The 22486-nt window shown below is 40.6% G+C and overlaps 2 protein-coding genes across 2 annotated transcripts in view; one reads left to right on the top strand and one right to left on the bottom strand.

The window, feature by feature from the left end:
• Positions 1-2016: 2016 nt before the first annotated feature.
• Positions 2017-11600, bottom strand: mymk (myomaker, myoblast fusion factor). The gene is made up of 6 exons (XM_077715171.1): positions 10714-11600; positions 10298-10412; positions 7118-7266; positions 6472-6588; positions 6257-6397; positions 2017-3614 (listed from the first exon to the last, which is right to left on the bottom strand). The coding sequence occupies exons 1-6, from the start codon at positions 10846-10848 to the stop codon at positions 3336-3338; spliced, it is 936 nt and encodes a 311-aa protein (XP_077571297.1). The 5' UTR covers positions 10849-11600; the 3' UTR covers positions 2017-3335.
• Positions 11601-14749: 3149 nt separating this feature from the next.
• LOC144195146 (ADAMTS-like protein 2) overlaps positions 14750-22486 on the top strand; it is a 92766-nt gene continuing 85029 nt past the window's right edge. The window contains exon 1 of the mRNA XM_077714563.1: positions 14750-15565. Within this exon, the coding sequence (XP_077570689.1) occupies positions 15545-15565 (21 nt within the window). The 5' untranslated portion in view covers positions 14750-15544. The remainder of the gene's footprint in view (positions 15566-22486) is intronic.

Genomic DNA, 22486 nt, shown 5'->3' with positions numbered 1-22486 from the left:
ATTAGTGGATGGGTTTCAGTTACAAAACAATTTCTCTTTAATGATTTTTCTTTGGTTTGGTATTCTCTTAATTGACATGATTTAATACAGTGTTCCCTCGCTACTGCGCGCTTCAGCTACCGCGGACTCAGAGCTTCGCAGATTTTTTTCAGGAAAAAAAATAATAAAAATTTTAAACATATTAAATTAAAATTATGAATTACATCATTTTACAAGAGGTGAAAATAAAACATTCAATAAGAATTAGTAATTGCATCAATAAAAGGCCAAAGCAATGGTCAATAACATGGTGAGAGTTCAGGAAGCGCATTGATGACGTCATAGCTGTTGTAGGCGCATCTTCACCGCCCAAAAAAAAACAATCTTCACAACTCCCAATAACGATGTTTCTTACGTGCAAAAAAACTGCAGTAGATCCTCCATCCAGACTACTATGATGTTTTTGCTTGGTGGTGCTTTTGTGCACGTGTTACAAGTTTCTTTAAGCATTTTTGAAGGGGCACCCCTACTTCGCGGAAATGCACTTATTGCGGGTGGTCCCGGTCCGCATTAACCGCGATAACTGAAGGAACACTGTACTTACAGTTGTGGTTAAAGTTTACATACACTTGTGAAGAACATAATGTAATGGCTCTCTTGAGTTTCCAGTTATTTCTGCAATGCTGATTTTTCTCTGATTGAGTGATTGGAACAGATACTTATTTGTCACAAAAACATTCAAGAAGTTTGGTTCTTTTATGACTTTATTATGGGTTAACAGAGAAAATGATCAAATCTGCTGGGTCAAAAATATACATACAGCAACACAAATTAGCAATTTTGGTGACTTCGAAAGTTGTGTCAGTGAAATGAGCTTCATATTTCATTCTTGTGAATGATTATGAGTGACTACAATGGACTTCTCTGAGGCCATGTTGGGTTCATCAATAATTATACTTTAATACAATTGTAAAACAATACAGGGGGCATCTGATTCAATTATCTGTATTTAATTAAATTGGCTTCTCTGGTGATCAACTTGCAAGGGAGAATACATTCCGACATCGTCCTCGTCACAAATAATTCGACCGTGCGGTAATTTCTCCTGCCCCTTTAAGGCCATAAATCAAAACAATTACAAGGTTATTGATTAATCCAACTGCGTAAGCAAAAACAAAACATGCAACAATCATAGCATATCAGGTATTCAATAAAAACAATTAAGGGGGATTCAAAACAAACTCCATTGGAATTTAAACAAACAAGCCTCCATTCGATAAAACAATTCCATAATCAAGCAAAAAGAGTGTCATGATTTGCGAGTAATCAAGAGGTAGTTTGGATAGCGATCACGCTGCATCAGCATCTGCTTAAGCGTCCTTCTCGGTCTGCATTCCTTGGGTAAAGGTCCAGTAAACAGTACTTGGAAGAAGACCCAGTGACTTGTTACGAACCCGAGCTCTCAAACAAAAATGATTAAATGCACACATATATAATAGTATTACAGAATTAATCCAACAGGCCATTTAAATAGGCCTCATTGGATGAAAAGGCCTACAAACTCTAAAATGGGAAAGTCAAAGGAGCTCAGCATGGATCTGAAAAAGCAAATCCGTGACTTGAACAAGTCAGTGATAAAACGCCCACCCATAACATGCTTTATTTAATTTTTATAAAGCGTGATTCATGGATGGATGTGTGTGCGCCTAGAAACCACACTGGAATGCTTCTTCTTAGTCATATCCGCTTGAAGTTAGTTGCTTGAACTACACAACAGCATCACTATTGTGAGTTTTTATTTTTATCATAAACCTTGCCCGGATGTGACGTTTTAAATTTTTATATTACTTATTTATGTTTTTACTGGGAAAACGCACTTTGTGGAGTAGCACCACGAATTTTGTTATACGCAGCTGTGTATAATGAAAATTAAGGCTTTTGACTTGACATTTGATTTTCTGAACCGCTTCCTCAGCCGCCTTCTCGTTAAATTCCTCATGTATTGCCGAGCGTTGTATATCGCAGCTGATTCCGGCCCAGAGGCGGCGGACACCCTGAATTGGTGGCTAGCCAATCACAGTACTCGTATCTCAAATCAACGTTTCCCATAGAAATGAACTAAATACTAATTCATTCCCACCATCTGAAATAAAAACACCAAAAACAGGATATTACAATGTAAAAACATATTTTTATTGGTTGTAATTCACCATCTACTAACAGAGTAACAAATAACTAGTGGTTACAATGGTTAATAAAAAAATGAGGCATTATTCAATACAACGGGGAGTTCGCTGAGGAGAAAGAGAGTGAGAGAAAGACACTTGATGGATGTGCTCGTAACGTAACATAAACGTTAAATGTAACTTAAATTAACTTAGATTCCTATACACACCCACACACTTAAAACGTTTTAATATTACGTTACTCTAAATTTAAACCTTCTTGTGACATAACCAAAGCAAAGAGGGTAATGTATTGCACCACGACTTTGAGGCCAACTTCCTGCTTCTCCATACGTATTGGTGAGCCAGCTCAGTCACGCGTACATACTCATGTTTTTCAATTCTTTCGTGCTTAAAAATTGTCATCATACGCCTTTTCTTCCCAATGCCCTTCATTGCACCAGCTTGTTTTGGATCCATTATGTTTCACTCAATTCTGCACTGACTAACGCAAAAAAACGTGGAAAAATTGCAATTTTCCACCCAGTGCTCATAGAGGTATTTGCATGAGAGAAATGCGGCCAGAATGACTGAATAATAAGCAGCTTCTCGTGGCCTGGCCACCTGGCTGTCTCGAATGCTCGTATCTCAATGTTTGTCTCGTATCTCAAGATAAATATTTGCTCAGAATTTTGTTTCAAATTCCTCATTTGTCAGGGCACTCGTATGTCGAGGTATTAATGTAGAGTTTTGACTGTATTTTATAATGCTATAACACCACTCTAAGCATTAAGAACATGTTGCATTCCCTCTGCACGTCACTATTAAAATGTTCCAAAACTTTTAGTATATTGATGAAATGTATTTAGTTTAGCAGGCTTATATAATATATATTTTTTATTAACAACTGCATCGCTAGGTATTTGAATGTTAAATGTGAAAATTCAGCTATGTTTCCAGGATGGCGGGTGAGGCCATGCCTCTGAGATTGCATTGTGTATAGCACGAGGTTTTATTAGTTTGTGTGTATGACAGCCTGCACCTCCCTCATAGTGTGCCTGTTGTTTATCCCCCTCTAACCCCCCAGTTTGAAGTGAATGAGTGTATCTTTCCGGTCTTGGATCCGAAATGTTCCAACAACAACCATATACAATAGAACCTTTTGACCTGTCCTTGTTTTGTTTTTCTGCTTCACTTCCACCCGTTCATCTCCTTCAGCTTGCTGATACTTGTGCCATTGACCGGTGTAGCGGGAGGGGGAGAGAAAATGGGCAAAGTGGATGTCTTCTTGGACACGCCGAAGGCATTCAAAAGCGAGCGGCACACCGAGAGCTTCTTCTCCTTCTTTGTTATGTCTTTCTTTTCCAGAGTGTTTTTTTTTCCAGTGGCGCCTTTCCCCTTTGATTTCTCCGGTGTACCTTTATTTTCTGTTGTATTTTTCTTCTCTTTGTGTGATGTCAATGACATGCTCTGTGGATGTTAGTCAAGACATAGACAGTTTTTAAACCCCCAGGAGACACACGTCCCGGCATATCCTAAGCACATGTCATTTTCAAGCAATTACAAAATCTTCCATCACAAAGCACCTCCTGAACTGAAAAAAAATGTTCAAAAAAAATTCCAACAGATCAACGCTAGTAATGACTGTGTAGTTCCCTAAATAAAGAGTGCATTTGGCCAAAGCACCTTCTCTGTTTGTGACTTACATACCTGGAACTCAATACCAATTATGCATGTTGAAAATAAGTGTGTGTATTGCGCTGGGCATATTACGATGTCGCTGTACAAACAAGACATTGATCAAGCATAATGGAACTTAACAGACTGGATCAAATCATACTGTTACATAATCTACCAATAGTATATATTGGCGACTGAGTTTGTGAAAATTTGGGGCTTTTTAGGTTCCTCCTCAAATTTAACATCAACCACAAATACTACTGTGATCCTTCACTACTCTGTGGCTTCAACATTCACAGTTTCAGTACATTGCATTTTTTATATTAAGTATAAAAAACAAAAAAATGTCGAAATTCATGTTGAAACTCGCAAACGAAAGACGAGATGAAAAATGGTGGAATTCAAGTGCGTTGCGTCTTTTTTGGGACTGAAATGGTTGGTACTCAGTGCAGAACAAGCAAAGTTTCACCATAGAAGTAGAATGAAGCACTGAATAATACAAACAGCCGAGAAGGACGTTGTCTTGCACTTTCTTCCGATTATATTTCGCATTGCGCACAGAAAGAATGCACTGAACCAATTCACTGTTTAAAATGCCTCCTTTGCATCCTGCGTCATTTAAAGCATAAATGAATGTACCCTGTGTTTCATCAAGAAGTAAGAAGCGAAGATTCGGAAGACCACACCAATATCATTTTCCAAAGACACCAAGGTAACCACAGGGAATAAAATGCCCTAACACTCTGGATCTCGGACAGTAGGGGGAATATTTCTATGGATACCAAGACATTTTACGATAGCTTATTTATCTCCTGATTAAGACAATGAAGAGAAAGGTAGTTATCTTCCGGAGTTTTTACATTGATGAGATTGGCATTTTTGGGAAGAGAATGGCTTCCAGGGCGTTCTTAGTATTCAAAGAAAAACGGAAACTAGCGAGATCATCATAATGTTTGGGAACGCTGCTGGCTTTATGGTAAAGCAATCCTTAATCTACAAGTTTGACCATACTCATGCTTTAAAAATCAAGAAAAAAGTCTCGCTGCCTAACAACTAGATGAGCAATCGGATAGCCTGGATCATGGAAGCCCTGACAAAGGACTGGCCCTTAAACTGTTTCACCCTGAACAAGAGGCTGTACCCCGCTGAAAGTGGGCTGCCCTTCAAGGTCTGGGCTGTTCAGGAGGACTTGGACTAAAACTCCCATGCACCTTTTTTTGGATTTATATCAAGTGAAGAGGAATTGTTTCCGTTGTCAGTAGTATTTAGAGGATTTTTTTAATATATAGATTATATTTAGATATTAATATATTAGTCTTTTCATATGTTTATAAATGCAATATTTAATAAATACACTTCTTCATAATTTTACTAGTATTTTGTCTAGACGCAAAAACAGACGCTCCCCTACTTACGAACGAGTTAGGTTCCGAGCGCTTGTTCATGAGTTGAAAGTGTTCGTAAGTTGAAATTGTTCAAATTGAAGTTGATTCAGTGCTATATTTTGTATTATAACTTATGTTTAAGGCCTATATAAGTATATTAAAAGTTGATATAAGTGCATTTGTATGTTTAAGGCTTGTATAAGTAACCAGCATTGGTTTGTACTGAAAAAAAAAAAAATTATAAAATGGAGAGAATACACACAGTACTGTATAAATACATTAGAGATATGGAGAGAGAGATTTACGAGAAACTGGCCAAAAGAAGCTATTCAATGACGATTGCACAGTTTTTTTTCTTTTTTTCATCATAAATGATGCGGTAGCACTGTATGGCATCATTCAATTGATTTGCAACCTTTGTGCAACGATCAATATTTGGGTCCTGCTGCACGATCCTTCTGTTTATTAATGGTATTCCCGTGCAACGCTCACCACTTTCTCACGCGCATCAAGCTTCTTTATTATTGCCACTTTCGTTTCAAATGAAATGGCTTGCCTCTTCCTTGCACCTCCCTCACTAGAAGCCTTTGGCTTTTAACCAACCATATTGAATAATGGATGCACGAGATATTTAATGATAAAAATGAAAAAGGTTCGTTGCGCACTGGAGATATGTCACGCATATCCGCACTGCAACAAACTGGGCAGACGAAGGTAGATGCTGGGTGAGTTGAGCTCTCACAGCGCCAGGCGTCGGTATTAGCGGTGGAAAGAAGAACAACTCGCAAAAAGGCGCGCAATACAAAATCGAACTTATGAACATTTTTCGTCATGAACGCAATTCGCAGACATGTTCGTATGTACCGTTTGTTCGGAAATTGAATGTTCGTAAGTAGGGGAGCGTCTGTACTATGGTAATAATAATAGATATGCTCCTACATCACATTTTTTCGATTATCTTGGCTGGTCTACATTATCTGCAAAGTTTGAGGGATTACTGTATCCCTAACTTGTTGTAAGGCACAACAATAAATGGGGACTACATACACAGCAGAAAAGCATCCAGCAGCTGAGCTTGGCGGCGTTGCGCCCTGAGCCGGCGTAGCGGTTCTTCTTGGGTAGCAGCAGAACAAAGGACAGGGACAGTGACAGGTGGTAAAAGCTGTGCACGTAGGCATAGTCCCATTCCTGACACAAACATATACAGAGTGATGCAGCACAGGCACAAAAAACAACTAGCTGTTGGTGTGTTAATGACAAACCTCAAAGTAGAAGTGCAACATGAGGGCCAAAGCACCAAAACAGCAACCAGGACCGACCTGCTGAGTGTAGACATGCTTGTCAGGGTACACTGCTCTCAGCTCTTTCATCTTTTGAAGCTGAGGGTAGGAAGAGGAGAGATAAGGTGAAACTTTCTTTAGCTTGAAGTCAGATGGGATAGACTGCTGCACCCCGTGACCCGGATAAGAAGCGTTTGATAATAGATGTATTATTAAAGTTGATGATAAAAAGGGTGTGAGAGGGACGAAAATAAATTAAGAGGAAAAATGGAGGGTTGAGGAATAATTTGAAGACAAAGTGGAGGGAAAACAAAAACGGAAGTAGAGAGGATAAAAAGTAGGTGGTAAGGAGGACGTGATGACAATGGTCAAAGGGGTGGGGTGGAAAAAACAACAGACAGTATTTGGACAAAGAGTGAAAGACAAGGAACAAGTAGTGTGCTCAAAGCAAAGGGATGTAAATTCATATAACAGGAAAATAATCTGGAAAGGCAGGGTAAAAGAGGAAGAGGAGCGGGTGAACGGAAGGTGAGATAAAGATGCAGACCACGCACCAGTGGAAGTAATAGAAAACAGATTCATCTGGTACCCGCGATTCCACCAGTTGCATTGGGGTAGTGAAGCTCACCCATTTGACAGTGATGATAAAGACAGCTGAGCCAATAGGAGCCGAATAGATTCCGTATCCCAGGCGGTCCTGGTAAATCCGCACTGCAATGCTTAAAACTCCAAACATGGTAATGCTGGAACGCTGCGGCTCCTCAAAGTCACCCACAGCTGAGCACACACACTTAATTAGAAGTCATCAGGCTACAAACCACTTCCAATTGTTATCACACAAAAAATCAGTCCATATTGATAATTAGCACAATAACTATCACATCTTTTTGTTCCAAATTTGAAACTTCTAACTTCTGTGAATAAATCACTTTTGTCATTATTGAAATATGAAATTAAGCATGTTACCTAACTTTATAAGAAAAGAAAAATATGAAATAAGGATTTTACAAAGTATTTTTGTTGTTCTGTTGTGCAATGAAGACAAGTCCTGCAGCAATTTTGACAGGCAGTTTTATTTGATTAAATTTGCCTTCTAACCAAAAGTTGCTGTGCAATATGAAATAAATAAAATAATCATCTGAAGATATTGACAAGCAGACTACTTCCAGCCATTTGCAAAAGAAATAAAATGAAAAAGTTGGATGAATTTAACCTATTTAAACCCATATTGACCAGAGAGAAGTTTTATATTTTTGCAATGTTTTCAGAACATTTGCATAAAACAAGTAAACATCTTGTTATCAGGCAGCTAGGTGGAACCAATGGTTAGCGCGTCAGCCTCACACCTCAAGGGTCCTGGGTTCAAATCCAAGTCATGTCTACCTGTGTGGAGTTTGCTTGTTCTCCCCAGGACTGCGTGGGTTTCCTCCCACATTCAAAAAAACATGCATGGTAGGCTGATTGGACACTCTAAATTACCCCTAGGTATGTATGAGTGTGATTGTGCATTTTGTCCGTCTCCTTGTGCCCTGCGATGGGCTGGCCACCGATTCAGGGTCACCCGCCTCTGGCCCGGAGTAGGGCTCAATCTAACCCGTGACTTTGATGGAGGATAAAGCTGTTCAGAAAATGAGGTGAGAGTCCTGCATTATTTTGGCCGTGTTATTGTCATTTTGTGTTCATGCTCCGTTAGCGTCCTTTGCTAACATGCTAAAAAACACTTTTCCTCATCATCCTCTTCTTCGCCTGAGCGTTGGTGTGGAATTGGCATTCATCTCGAAACAGTGCCCCATTCTCTGTGGTTGTTTGGTGGTGGATTTACAGTTTAAAATTATCAACGTTTTATTGAAAGTTTTTAATATTTTCGTTGACAAAAATTATTTAATGATAATTATCTCTATTGTTTTATCTCCCAGCTCTACCTCCAAGTCAAATGAAAAATCTAGGTCTCCAAAGAAGTTAAGTCTTCTGAGAACGGATTTAAGATCTACTCACAAATTAACCGAGAAGTTTAAAAAAAGTCAAATTCTAATGGGTGGGTGAGGCTTTGTAATCCTATGGTAAATTTCATGTAGTATTCATTTTCCATTCTGCTTATCCTCACAAGGGTCGCTGGAATCTATAACTAACCAACTATAAGCACCAGGCAGGGGGACACCGGGAATCGGTGGCCAGCCAATCGAAGGGCACAAGTATGGGCAATTTAGAGTGTCCAATCCGCCTACAATGCATGTTTTTTTGGATTTGGGAAGAAACCACTGTACAGACGCTCCCCTACTTACGAACGAGTTAGGTTCCGAGCGCTTGTTCATGAGTTGAAAGTGTTCATAAGATGAAATTGTTCAAATTTAAGTTGATTCAGTCCTATATTTTGTATTATAATTTATGTTTAAGGCCTATATAAGTATATTGAAGGTTTATATAAGTGCATTTGTATGTTTAAGGCTTGTATAAGTAACCGGCATTGGTTTGTACTGAAAAAACATTTAAGAAAATGGAGAGAATACATACAGTACTGTATACATACATTTTATAGAGACAGATAGAGAGAGAGAGAGAGAGAGAGAGAGAGAGAGAGGGAGATTTACTAGAAACTGGCTGAAAGAAGCTAATCTAATGACGATTGCATAGTTTTGTTCTTTTTTTTAATCATAAATGATGGCATCATTCGATTGATTTGTAACCTTTGTGCAGCATTCTATATTTGGGTCCTGCCGCTCGATTTTTCTGTTTATAAATGGTCAAACGATTCAAGTTGTATGCCCATGCAACGCTCACCACTTTCTCACGTGCATCAAGCAATTTTATTATTGCCACTTTCATTTCAAATGAAATGGCTTGCCTCTTCCTTGCCCCTCCCTCACTAGAAGCCTTTCGCTATTCACCAACCATATTGAATAATGGATGCACGAGATATTTAATGATAGAAATGAAAAAGGTTCTTTGCGCATTGGAGATACGTTCACGCACCTCCGCACTGCAACAAACTGGGCAGACGAAGGTGGATGCTGGGTGAGCTGAGCTCTCACAGCGCCAAGCGTCGGCATTAGTGGCGGAAAGAAGCAATACTCGGAAAAAGGCGCGCAATACAAAATCAAACTTACGAACATTTTTCGACATAAACGCAATTTGCAGACATGTTCGTATGTACCTTTGTTCTTAAGTTGAATGTTCGTAAGTAGGGGAGCGTCTGTACTCAGAGAAAACCCACTCAAAGCCAGGGAGAACATGCAAAGTCAACACAGGAAGGTCCGGACTTGTGATTGAACGTTCAATCACAGAACTGAGAGGCCGACGCGCTTACCACTAATACACTGGGCTGTGATTGTGCCATGATGAAAATATATTTCCTTCACTGTGTCCTTTTTATATTCTCCGATCAGTCTGATTGTCATAGAGCAGCAGCACCCAACCTTTTTTTCACCGCGGCCCGGTAAAGCTCTTCCTATTTTCTCGCGGACCAGCTAATTGGGAGGGCGACAACTTAAAACACAATTGTGTGGGGGTGCTGTCGGTGCACAAAAGACGTCCATGACACCAAAAACAAGAGTCCCAAGCATCGGAATTATTAATGATTATTGTAAAAACTTTTTTCAGTTCGAGTATGAAGGCAAGATTGAAAAAGTTAATATTTATTACTCTAACAGATTGGAACCAGGTGGCTTGTGGACCGTTACTGGTCAAAGGACCGGAGCTTGGTGACCACTGTCATAGAAAACCAAAAATATCCTCATACTCCTATTACCAATCATTTAAAATCATGCAAGGTGTAGTTCAGCGAGCTGACAGAGATTATAATTCAACGTACCTATTAGCGTAACCCACATCGACAGGGCCGTTCCATACACATTGAAGTACTCCAGAATGTCATATTTCATGAAGCATAAAATGGCTAGACCCGGGCCTTCACAGGCATGAAAGATCTACACAAAATAAACAAGAGTTTGCATCAAATTCAGAAATGATAACCAAAATGTGCTATTTTTAGTTTATCTGCACGCTTTAATTTATTACAATTTTCTAACTGGAAAATGTGAATTAATAGACACAAGAGGTATCACTTTTAACTATCCAGAAGTATTTTTTTGGAAGCTCGCAAATGAGCATTTTGAGCAGAGATTCTAACTTTAGATTCTAAATTTAGCCTGAGTGTGAGTGAATAATATAAATTCAAAGTAAAAACGAGTTCAGAAAAAGTCATCCAACATAAGATCGAGGTCTCACCGTACTGAAGAACATGGTGAAGAAGTAGACCATGGCCTCCATATGAAAGCCTCGTTTGGCAGCCACGCTGGCCGCGGGTAGGAATACCACACTGCTAATGGTGGGCAACAGCATCTTTGCAATGTAGGCACCCATTTTGGTAAAGGAAATGATGAGAATGCATGTGTTGCACAACAAGATATGTGGACAGAAGCAGGAGATTGAGCCAGCTGTCGTGATGGAGCTTTAACAGCCTCAATGGCTGCTGAGCGTGCATGGTATGCGCAAGCATTGAGCATGTGTAGAGTAATCACATGGCAGCTGTTTGTGCAGCAGCTGTGCCTGGTGGAATGTCACCCATAACCCATTTGCTGATACACTTCTTGGTGTCGGTGCTAACTGTAGCTTTAATCCTCGAGTGGAATAAAGAGCAATGTTAATGAGAACATTTGAACGCAATAGAATAGAATAGAATTGAATTGGGGCGGCCCAGCGAGGCTGGTGGTTATCACGTCATCCTCACAGCTCTAGGATCCTGGGTTCGGATCCCAGTCGGTCCACCATTTTAGCATTTCCATGTTCTCCTCGGGCCTGTGTGGGTTTTCTCCGGCTCCTCCGGTTTCTTCCCACATTTCACAAACATGCACCGTAGGCTGACACCACAATGCCCTGTCGCAAGTGTAGGGATTCGTCATCGCCTTCTCACTGGCGTAGGTATATGTCATCGCTTTAACCAACTTTGATTGGCTGGTGATAAAGTTGGCGGGCCAAAGCTACCAAACTGTATCTGGAACAAGCTGCACAAGCAAATATATTGTTGTGTTGATTTAAAGCCATTTTCAAGACGGACATTTCAATAGAAAAAAAGCTGGACATCATAAAGAAAGGTCGGACAACTCCAAAGCAAGCAAATCTGTCACAACCGGCAAAGAACATTTTCAGCACTAAATTGAATAAAAACGTAAGGCAGAAATAAAAGAGGACAGGCTCGATTTTCAGCCTTAGTTTCGATGGCGATAGAAAAGATGGAAGAAAGAAAGGAGGATGGATATTGTGTACAGTTAAAACAGATTTTTGGTGAGAAAAATATGGCTATATTCCTAAATAATACCTCAATTCGCCGGTGTCCGCCGGTGCCCACCGGTGCCCGCCGGTGCCCGCCGGTGCCCGCCGGTGCCCGCCGGTGCCCGCCGGTGCCCGCCGGTGCCCGCCGGTGCCCGCCGGTGCCCGCCGGTGCCCGCCGGTGCCCGCCGGTGCCCGCCGGTGCCCGCCGGTGCCCGCCGGTGCCCGCCGGTGACCACGCTCACTCCCCACCATCAGCCGGAGCGGAGGCCCACCAGACCGGCCACGCCCACACCTCGTCACCGGCCGGCGCAGACGCCCGCCGGACCGACTACTGCCTCATCTTGTTCTTGGCCGGAATTTGATTAAATATCAAATGTGATTGTCTGTTTTTTTCCCACATTATCTCTCTCATGGTTGAGGTTTACCCACGTAGACAATTACAGGTCTCTCTAATCTTTTCAAATAGGACAACTTGCACAATCTGTGGTTTACTAAATACTTATTTCCCCCACTGTATGTCATACAAAATTATACCACTGTATTTTTAATCATGTTAGGATGTGTTTAATGCTCTGTTACATTTTGCTTAGCAATGAGTAGCCTTTATGCATTAGGCTAGACATTTTGGCATCAGAGTTATAACAATTGCTAATTATCTTTCCAAGTCTTGTCACTTGAAAAAACGGGACTTTCCAGCTCAGGAGCTCAGAGTTCCTAACCACAGGAATGGTGGGAGAGTCTTTCCAAGAAAGCATGCTTCTCATAGATTTTTCTCTGCTGTAGAATTTGACACGTCGGGCATAAATAAGACTGGCTTCCCTAAACCTTTCGGTTTTCTAACCCTAACCCTGAGCCTTAATAAGCTCAGGAAGTTTGGCACAGATTTGAATTCCAGCTAAGTTATGGCTGTTGAAAATGTGAGTGAAAAAAATCAATGGGCTGCCACTGAGCTGTATAACTACGCCCTCCTACTAAACCAAAACCCATTGTTAAACCTGTCAAATATCATAACAATCAAACGTTGGCCCTGGGCGTTATTAAGGATTTAGTGAGTTTGGCACATTGCCAGAACCGATTTAAACTTTGACCATCCCGCCCCAATTCCCCCCACCGTTTGGATAATTATAACGATTGTTATGGACACAGGAAATGGCCAAAATCAGGCCAAAATAGCAATTTTTTCTAATTTCCTGCTTGCTTTGGGACTTAGTTGCCAGAGACTTTTTGTGCAGTTTGGGGCAAAGTATTGACTAACCAAATTTTATAGCTAGACATTGAAAAAGTACTCAATTTTACATGTTTTTAGGTAACTGTCTTTTTTTAAATGATTTTCCCAAAATCCCCACCATTTGTAAATATTTTTTAAGATCGATTGATCCGCCAAATTTTGTGCACCAAAAAAAGCTAGTTAGTTTAATCAATGATCAACCATTGTTTGCCAATGTGCCAGACTTACTATATTGCCAAACACTTCTAAGGGCAATGTTCAATCATTCAGATCTTTGACCTGATTGACAAGTGTCATTTTTGTCTTGGTTTTGTAGGTGAGTGTGGCTAAACAACTTAATGACGCCCCCTTATGCTTTCATTAAAATTTCAAACTGACCTAACTCAGCTGTGATCAAACAATTCTAGTCCAAACTTCCCAAGTTCATTGAGTCATGCTCTAAACACAAGTAGGGATGATATTCAACAATTCTACACCGCCAACATACATTCGTTTTCTCAACCACCTATCCTCACTAGGGTCGCAGGGGGTGCTGAAGCAATCCCAGCTCACTTTACAATCATTACCTTTCTGTAGTCGAAGGGTCAGCGTGAATTGGTAGCCAGCAAACTGCAGGGCACAAGGAGATGGACAACCATTCACTCTCACTATCATACCTCGGAGCAAGTTAGAGTGTTTAACCAGCGTACCATGCAGTTTTTTTTTTGGAATGTGGGTGGAAACTAGAGTACCTGGAGAAAATCCAGGCAAACCAGAACCTGCAAACTCCACACAGGAGGCCCGACATGGGAGCGAACCCAGTACCCCAGAAGTAGTACCAAATAAATCACTCTTTCCACGTATTCTTGTCCAGGTTGTTGCACGTTGTTCACTCCTAAATTTCAGCCAATGTTTTTAGAAGACCTTTCTCAAATATATTTTGAACCTTGTCCTTATGAGTCTGTTTCTGTTGCCATTGCGACCCAGTGTTTGCTTTGAACAGGATGTCCTTTTTTCTGTCTGTGAGAAAGCACGTACAGCCAGGAATTTTTTCTTGTGTGTTCCTGGTTGCCCAAATAGAATATTCCTTTGGATTCAGTGGCTCCTCTTCAATTTTTGTCATTTTGAACAACCACAACTTGCAACTTTATGCAACGTATCTGCCCCAAACTTTGCATGCTTTAACATAGTTACATCCTGAATAGAGCTCAAGGGTCATTGGCGAATACTCTACTACGCAAATTAGTAGCAACAAAAAGTAAGTTTTTTTCCGCTCTATTTTAGTCAAGGTTAACTTTGTTACACCACATTTCAAGACATGCAAAGTCTCTTCCAAAATGGTTTCCAACTGCCAAGATGTTTTTTCAGGCATTTGAGTGGAGAGGGCATTATGAGTCCTACAATAGGTATGTTGTGGAGTTTTGTAACAAAACTTGAACAAAAGTTCTCTATTACGAGTGGTTCTTTCATTGTTTTTCCTCTTCTTTCTATCCTTGCAAAACTTCTCCCATTAGTAGCTCGATAATGTGGTTATATACTTAATGAATATTCTATTAAAGATGACGCCACTGATTTATTAAATATTTTTCACTGCTTTTATGAGCGCTGTCGGGTCGTGATGGTAAACCCAGTTCCCCAATTTTAATTTTCTCCGGGTTTTTCCACACAGTTTCTACCAGACATACAATTATTGGTGATCTCATGGTGGAACCATAGAAAGTATGATCAGTTTGTGTGTGTGTGTGTGTTTATAGGTTCTGTTTCAGATTCAGATTTTTTCTATGAGGGTTATCTGCACGTCTTATGTTTAATCAATGTACATGGTGTAAAATGCTGCCCCCTAGCACAGGAAGACAAATCCCATTTTGAGCATTGAGAGCCAGTCGAAGGTTCTTTTTGTTGTTTTTGGCCGTTGGCCACTTTCAGCTCCATCTTGGTTGAGGCATAGGGGAGCATTGTGGGAAGTCAGGGACTCGTCGAGGGTGGAAGTGGCAAGGTGTGAAGTGCACGGCCAGCTGCAGACTTTAAGTCCCATTTAGAAGTTTCAGCGACCACCTCACCCAAAATCCCCCACTCTTCTAAAACACCACAAACAGCCTGCTGACTTAAGAGGAAGAGGGATAAGTGCAAACACCTTACCACTCTTTCCTCCCTCACTTCCAATTTTCTTAGCTCTCTTCCTAGCGTCTCCTCACTCAATACTCACTCAGACACGCACAACTCAACAACCCCATCATAGACATATCTACACGCATACCCACTCACACGCATGCATGCGCGCACACACACATACTGGGCGCTATCCCCGACACAAAATCAGACGCCCTTGGACTGCAGTGGGGGAGGTGAGTGTGAGGTAATATGTGAAACCTGCTGTGTGTGTGTTTGTAGTTATTGATCTGTGTTCATTAGCCACACCACAACCACTGTGTGTGTGTTGCATGTTTCTTGTGCAGAGAACTGGCGGTCCTCTTTTAATTAGTTACTTTAAAGGTTACATCTGAGTTTCTACCAAAGATTCTATTCTAATTCTGTTTGCGTTCCTACCAGATCATTCATCAGTTTTGCAAAAACTGTTTTATGGCAGGTCCCACCAATAAGGTATTTTAAAACATTTACTATGAGTTAATACTAAAAATCTTCCACGGGTTCATTTTTTTCATCAGAATATTTACCATTAGTAGAACTTTGTAATACTGTCCTGTAGAATGTTTGACTCACATTTTCGAAGACCGAATAGAAGATGTTAGAGCTATTTTACTTGTTGCAACTGACCAATCCTTTCCCAAATGATCTACTAAGTTGTGTGAAAAGTTTCCACCTGACAAGTGGAACTTTCATAGGTGTTATTTAAGGATTATTGGAAGTTATTATTCTTTATAGTGGCTCTACCATTGTGTGTGTGTGTGTGTGTGTGTGTGTATGTGCCTAAGTACATGTTTCATCATGGGTTGGCCCATGGAGTATATCAGAACCTCTGCTATCGGTTATACTGTTGAAAGTAGCATACTTGAGAGAAAAGTTTTACATTTTCCAGCAAAGGTTTTAAGAGTTTATTTTAGAGATTCTACCCTTGGTTAAGGTCATAGGTTGTGCTCTAGGTTCTATCAGGCATTCTTATGACAGCCTGATGATTGTTAAAAGAGCCAGATATTCCAAGATGGCGCCGTTCAAGCGGGAGCCTGTGGCAGTAGCTCTGCACCAAGGGTGTCAGACTCTTATGTTTTTTATGCTTTACAGCCCTTCTTTCTTTTTTTAAATGACATTTTAATATTTCCTAATACATTCCTTTTTACTTTACTTTGTACTTTATACTTTTTACTTTAATGTTTTTACAACTTTCCTTGTTCTATTAGCCTGGCATCTTTCGGCCACTTCTTTTTTGTTTGGGGGGGGGGGGGGGGGCAGCCAGCCATGCCTACGCTGTCACACACATGGAACTGTCTGTTACAATACGCAGCAGAAGGAGCAACACCTCGGTACCGCCGGAGGTCTGGAGCTGGACAAAAGTGCTTGGAGAAGAGGCAACGCTTCTGACTAACCATTCCATCGTGGGATGGGATGGAAGAGCTGTCGGCCCCTACCAGCAACGGAGTCGAGGTGTTCTGCCCTGCTGCTGTTTTTTTCAGCTTCAGACTACTGAGTAACTGTGCGGATAAGCTTGCAAGAGCGACTCGGCATATTCTCCACCTAGGTCACAGTCTGCAGAAGTTCCCCATCTCGTGGAAGACTTCCTGTGTGTGGTTCCAGTTTTTGTCCAACTTTACAAGGTCTTTTTTGAGTCCGATTCAGTTACCGCAAAAAAAATGGCGCTGTTTAAGCGGCAGCCGGCGGCCACGGTAGCTCTGTCCACTCTTATTCGCTTTGTGTTTTGCTGCTTTTATGTTTTAATGATTTGATGATTCCATTTACATTGATTTGCTTTGTACTTTGTGTTTTTGCTTTGGTGTTCTGTGGGGTTCCAGTTTTTGTCCAACTTTACAACGTCTGTTTGAGTCCGATTCAGTTATCGCAACCAAAATGGCGCTGTTTCAGCGGCAGCCGGCGGCCACGGTAGCTCTGTCCACTCTTGTTTGTTTTGTGTTTTTGCTGCTTTTATGTTTTAATGATTTGATGATTCCATTTACTTTGATTTGCTATATAATTTGTGCTTTTGCTTTGCAGTTCTGTCTAATCACCCTCTTGCTACTGCCACAATGTAATTTCCCGAATACGGGATGAATAAAGTTATCCAATCCAATACAATCCAATATGCGTGTACAAAAAATAAATTAAAGTATTGCATGCCTTGTGATACGAGTATTGCACTGAGTATATTGCAATTTCGCAGTACATTCGAGGTATCGTTCAGGCCCAAAAGTAACCAACAGACTGGACCAAATTTTACTGTCATACGATCTACCAATAGTAACTTGGCAATCGAATGATTGATCACGATCGACGTAATAAGCACCAGTGATTTACATTCGACATAAGCTACACTTGGGATTCTGCTTGAAAAAAAGAAAAAAAACAGTATAGTATTTCTTATCCTTTTCTAACAATTGTCCTTAAGAGTCATCAGTAATTTCTTTTAAAGATATTTTGAGTGAAAAAAGACTGATGGTTTAGACAGCCTTAATAATACTTACTTCTCTAATGAAAAAAACTGATTTTGAGGCCTTTAAATTGGAAATTTGGTACTTTTCCGAAATGGTTGCTTCAAAAAATATTTTTTTTGGTCAAAATTTTGGGGGATTTCCAGAGTTTACGGAGATTGTCTGGAGTCCTGGAGTTTGTGTTGCATTTCCGGAGAAACTCCGGAAATTCCAGAGTGGTTGGCAGACCAGTTATAGGTTCTACACAAAGTCTTTCCATTTTCTATTTTTATTAATTTATCTTCCAAACCACAAAGGTCACGGGGGTGCTAGAGCCTTGGCTAACCAACTATGGGTTGCAAGTGGGGGACATCCTGATTTGGTTGCCAGCCAATTGCTGGGCACAAGACAATGGACAAACATTCACGTTCACATGCATACCCTGGGACAGTTTAGTGATTAACCAATTGACCAAACTAGAGTACAGTCATACATCTAATACAAAATTGTATTATGAAAAGGACCCAAGTTACAAAATCCCCCCAAAAGTAAATGCATTTCCTTATCTGTTATATTATTTAGAAAAATAATGTCGCTGATGCCTTGATTCTCGCTTAGGAGACCTGCTACCCTCTACTGGGGTCTCATTTTCATCTTGTTCTATCTCATCTGATGACAATAAAAGCATTCAATTAAATTCAATTAGCTGTCTCACAATGACCACCATCCATGTTTCAAGATGATCTCTTGCATACCGCCTCGGCTAAATGCTCCCCTTATTATCTCCTTATCTCATCTTCTGAACCACTTGATCCTCACTAAGGTTGCAGGGGTACTGGAGCCAATCCCAGCTGTCTCCGGGCCAGAGGGGGCTGACACCCTCAATTGGTGGCCAGCCGGTCGCAGGGCACAAGGAGACAGCCAACCATGCACACTCACACTCATACCTAGGGGCAATTTAGAGTGTCCAATCAGCATACCATGCATGTTTTTGGAATGTGGGAGGAAACTGAAGTACCCGGAGGAAACCCATGCAGGCCCAAGGAGAACATGCTAACTCCACACAGATGGATATAACCTGAATTTGAACCGAGGACCCCAGTTGAGAGTGTGTGTGTGAGAGAGAGAGAGAGAGAGAGAGAGAGAGAGAGAGAGAGAGAGAGAGAGAGAGAGAAGAGAGAAAGATAGACTTAATGGATGCGCTTATGACGTAACATTAGATTCCTATGCACACACTTTTCAAAAAATTTTAATTGGACATTACACTAAATTTAAACTTTTTTGTTCAATAACCAAGGCAAAGAGGTTAATATATTCCACTGCGACTTTCGAGGCGAACTTCCTGCTTCTCCATACGTATTGGCAAGCCAGCTCAGTCATGCGTTCACAACTCATGTTTTTCGATTATTTATTGCTTAATATCTATTGTCATCATACGGCTTTTCTTTGCACTACCCTGCATTGGACCGGCTTTCTTTGGACCCATTGAGTTTACCTTAATTTTGCACTGACTAACGCAAAAATAAACCAAAAAAATGCAACGCTCTGCCCAGTTCTCATAGAGATCTTTGCACGAGTGAGTTGTGGCGAGAAAAACAGTGTGCGGGCTCTCGCGGCAACCTTGGCTGTCTTGTATGCCCGTATCTCAAAATTTGTCTCGTATGTCAAGGTAAATATTTGCTCGGAATTTTACTCATCTCACATTCCTCGTATGTCGGGGCACTCCTATGGCAAGGTATTACTGTATATATGTTCATTAACATGAATAGAAATATGTTCATTAATATGTGCTGTCCCTTATCAAATAAATCAATCAATTATTAATGATTGCAATTGCCCTTATTAAGTGATTAAAAAATGTACAAATGCAACGTGGCACATATTTTCACAAACATAGGGCACAAATAAAAGTCTAAAATCCACAAAGGGGATGGCTTTTGGCTGTGAGATGGATGGATTCACTACTCTTCCCCTATTCCAGGCAGCATAATTATTTCCATAAGATTATTAAGGTCGGGAATGTTTTTTAGATGCCTCTTCATTTATTCTACTTTATGTGCTCATCAGAATTTCAACCAGAGCAGGGGTGAACTGTTAATATTTCTCGTGATCTTAATCAGAATAAGAATATATTGTAGAGGCAAAAAATTCTAAGTCTTGGCTTGGATTGGATTGGATAAGTCTAAACATTTCATTGTCACAGTTTCAAGAGGGTGAGAATGCAGATACACGAAAGACATTTTAGACATAAATAGATAGAAAGAAACCAAGCCACGCGACGGGTCGGGCCGAGTCGCAAAGGCTGCAGAACAACAAAGCGACAAGCACAAAGTACAAAGCAAAGTACATGTGATCATTTAGAATCATTAAATCAAACCATTAACACAGAAAACCAGCAAAGACACAAAACGAACAAGAGCGGACAGAGCTACCGTTACCGACAGCCACTGGAGCGGGAAATTGATCAGCAAAAATGTTACTTGATTGTGACGCACTAGGCTGGGGGAATAGTGTTTTTCCCCACGCTTTTGACCATTCTCCCACAGGCCCCCCGACCCAGTTAAACGGTCAGATGCAAACGTCGAAGGTCCAAATGTTGCAAGGTGGCAACGACGGATACAACTGTGTCTCTTCTGTATTCACCGATAAATTCCCCTTGACCTGTTCTCTTTTTAGGCCCCCTTTTTTACCCACCGGACCCGTCTCATCATCCTCATTTCTGTGGAAGAAAATAGCAAGTTCTGCTTTTCCAGCAGCCTTGCACTTGTCAACATGCTATTTCCAACTCCGCTCAACTTTCTTTGCATTTCCATCAGATCTTTTTTTGCCATCAAAAGCTTATAATTGGCATCATCATATCCATCTTTCTCCATTTTATATAACGTGTGACCAACAATCCAGACACCTAGCCTCAGTCATGTGTTTTTACTCTATTTTTTGCACTCTTTGATTCAGGAGGCCAACTCATGCTATACTCCCAAACATGGCAGTACAAACAAAAAAAAACTGAATTACTGCTGACTGAATAAATATTTATTTTTCCATATTTTCAATTACGACATTCAGTTGATTTTTCCTTTTGGTTTGATTGATACAATACATATTAATGAAAAAATAGATGTTAATACGCAAGATTATGGCTGACGGCTAATTTCCATCTTTAGTCCCTTGGGCAGGTTGATGTAAAAACAGGTTAAAATAAATAAGGAAATAATAGCATGGAGAAAAAAAAGAAAAAAGTCTAGAAAGCAGCATATACACAATGAGACACACATAGCACAGGTCTATGGAGTGTTGTGGTAACAATATTGTTCATCCAGCAGCCAGGCTTTAGGATGGTTGGCAGAGAGGTTGAGAGACATGATTTCATGTATGATATTTGGTTTTGAGTTCCAGGTATATGAGGCACGGACAGAGAAGATGGTTTGGCTAGATGTACTCTTTCTAAAGGGAACTATACAGTCACCTCTAGAACCAGTTGTTGTTGATCTGTGGGATTTTTTTAACACATTTTTGCAGTGAAGGAGGAGCTTTGTGATGGAATATTTGGTAAACCAAGATGGCATTAGCATATTTAAAAGTAATGCTCCAGTTAATGTTTTTTTGAAATATCTGACAGTGGTGGTACATTTTTGTTTTTTTGTCCAATACTTTCAAAGCTTGGTTTTAAATGGCAACAATTGTTTTTATTAGGCAATAAGATGTTATATGATCAATGTGTCAAAATACAGTTTTGCTGACTCAGGAATTAGATAGTTTCTAATGAATCTAAAGTTGGACATTCTATTTCCCGATTATTTTTTATCTGTCATTTAAAGAAAAGTTGTGAGTCAATAGTGATCCCTAGGTATTTAAATTTTTGGACTACATTGATGGTTTTACCTTGGACAAAAACTTTGGAATCAGTGTCAGTTGACACTCTTCTTAAGACATCTTTAAATACAGTCTGGATTTTTCAACCCAGTATAACCTCAGCCTCCTAGCGCAAGCAGAGCTGGATCCTCTGCAGTTTGATTATCGTTCAGGCATTAGTGTGGAAATTTCTTCTACCTACCTGATGCACGGTCTCTTTCACACCTGGAGAGTTATGGATTATGAGTTATGGATTATGGATCCACGGAACACGGGAAACACGGTGAGGATAATGTTTTTTGACCTCTCCAGTGCATTCAACACCATTAAGCCAGTCCTACTGAGAAAGAAACTGGGAGAGGCTGGAAAAAAGCACCACCTGGCTGCATGGATCATCAACGTCCACTGACAGAGCACAATATGTGAGACTTCAGGACTGTATGTCCAGCACGGCGGTCTCCACATTCCTCTTCACCCTCTACATATCGGACAAACACAATACAGACACCTACCACCCCCAGAACTTCTCTGACGACAATGCTATTGTTGGACCAGTGATGGGCGGGAATGACCTGGATTACAAGGGAGTCATTACAGCCTTTGTTGACTGGTGAAAGCGAAACAACCTCTACATCAATGCCAGTAAGACAAAGGAAATTCTGATTGATTTTCGGAGGAATTCCCAACAGACCACTCAGGTGAACATCCAGGGTACAGACATTGAAATTGTGGAGAAATGTAAGGCCATGGATGTTTACCTCAACAACAAACTGGACCGGTCCATAAAGATAGATGCTCTGTACAAGAGGGCCCAGAGCCACCTACTAAGAAAACTACAGGTCCTTTGGCGTGTGGAGGACACTGGTGGTGTCTACAGTGTTTTATGCAGTGGTCTGTTGGGGATGGGGGAGCATGGAGAGGGAAAGGAACAGGTTGAATAAGCCAGTCAGGAGGGCAAGCTCTATTCTGAACTGTCCCTGGACTCTGTGGAGGAAGTGGGAGAGAGGAGAATGCTGGCCAGGATGATGTCAATCATGGACTGTATAGTTCCCTTTAGAGTACATCTAGCCAAACCATCTATATATATATATAT

The sequence above is a fragment of the Stigmatopora nigra genome, chromosome 4 (assembly GCF_051989575.1).
Source record: "Stigmatopora nigra isolate UIUO_SnigA chromosome 4, RoL_Snig_1.1, whole genome shotgun sequence".
Classification (NCBI taxonomy): domain Eukaryota; kingdom Metazoa; phylum Chordata; class Actinopteri; order Syngnathiformes; family Syngnathidae; genus Stigmatopora; species Stigmatopora nigra.
This window is presented reverse-complemented; position numbering and strand designations above follow the sequence as displayed.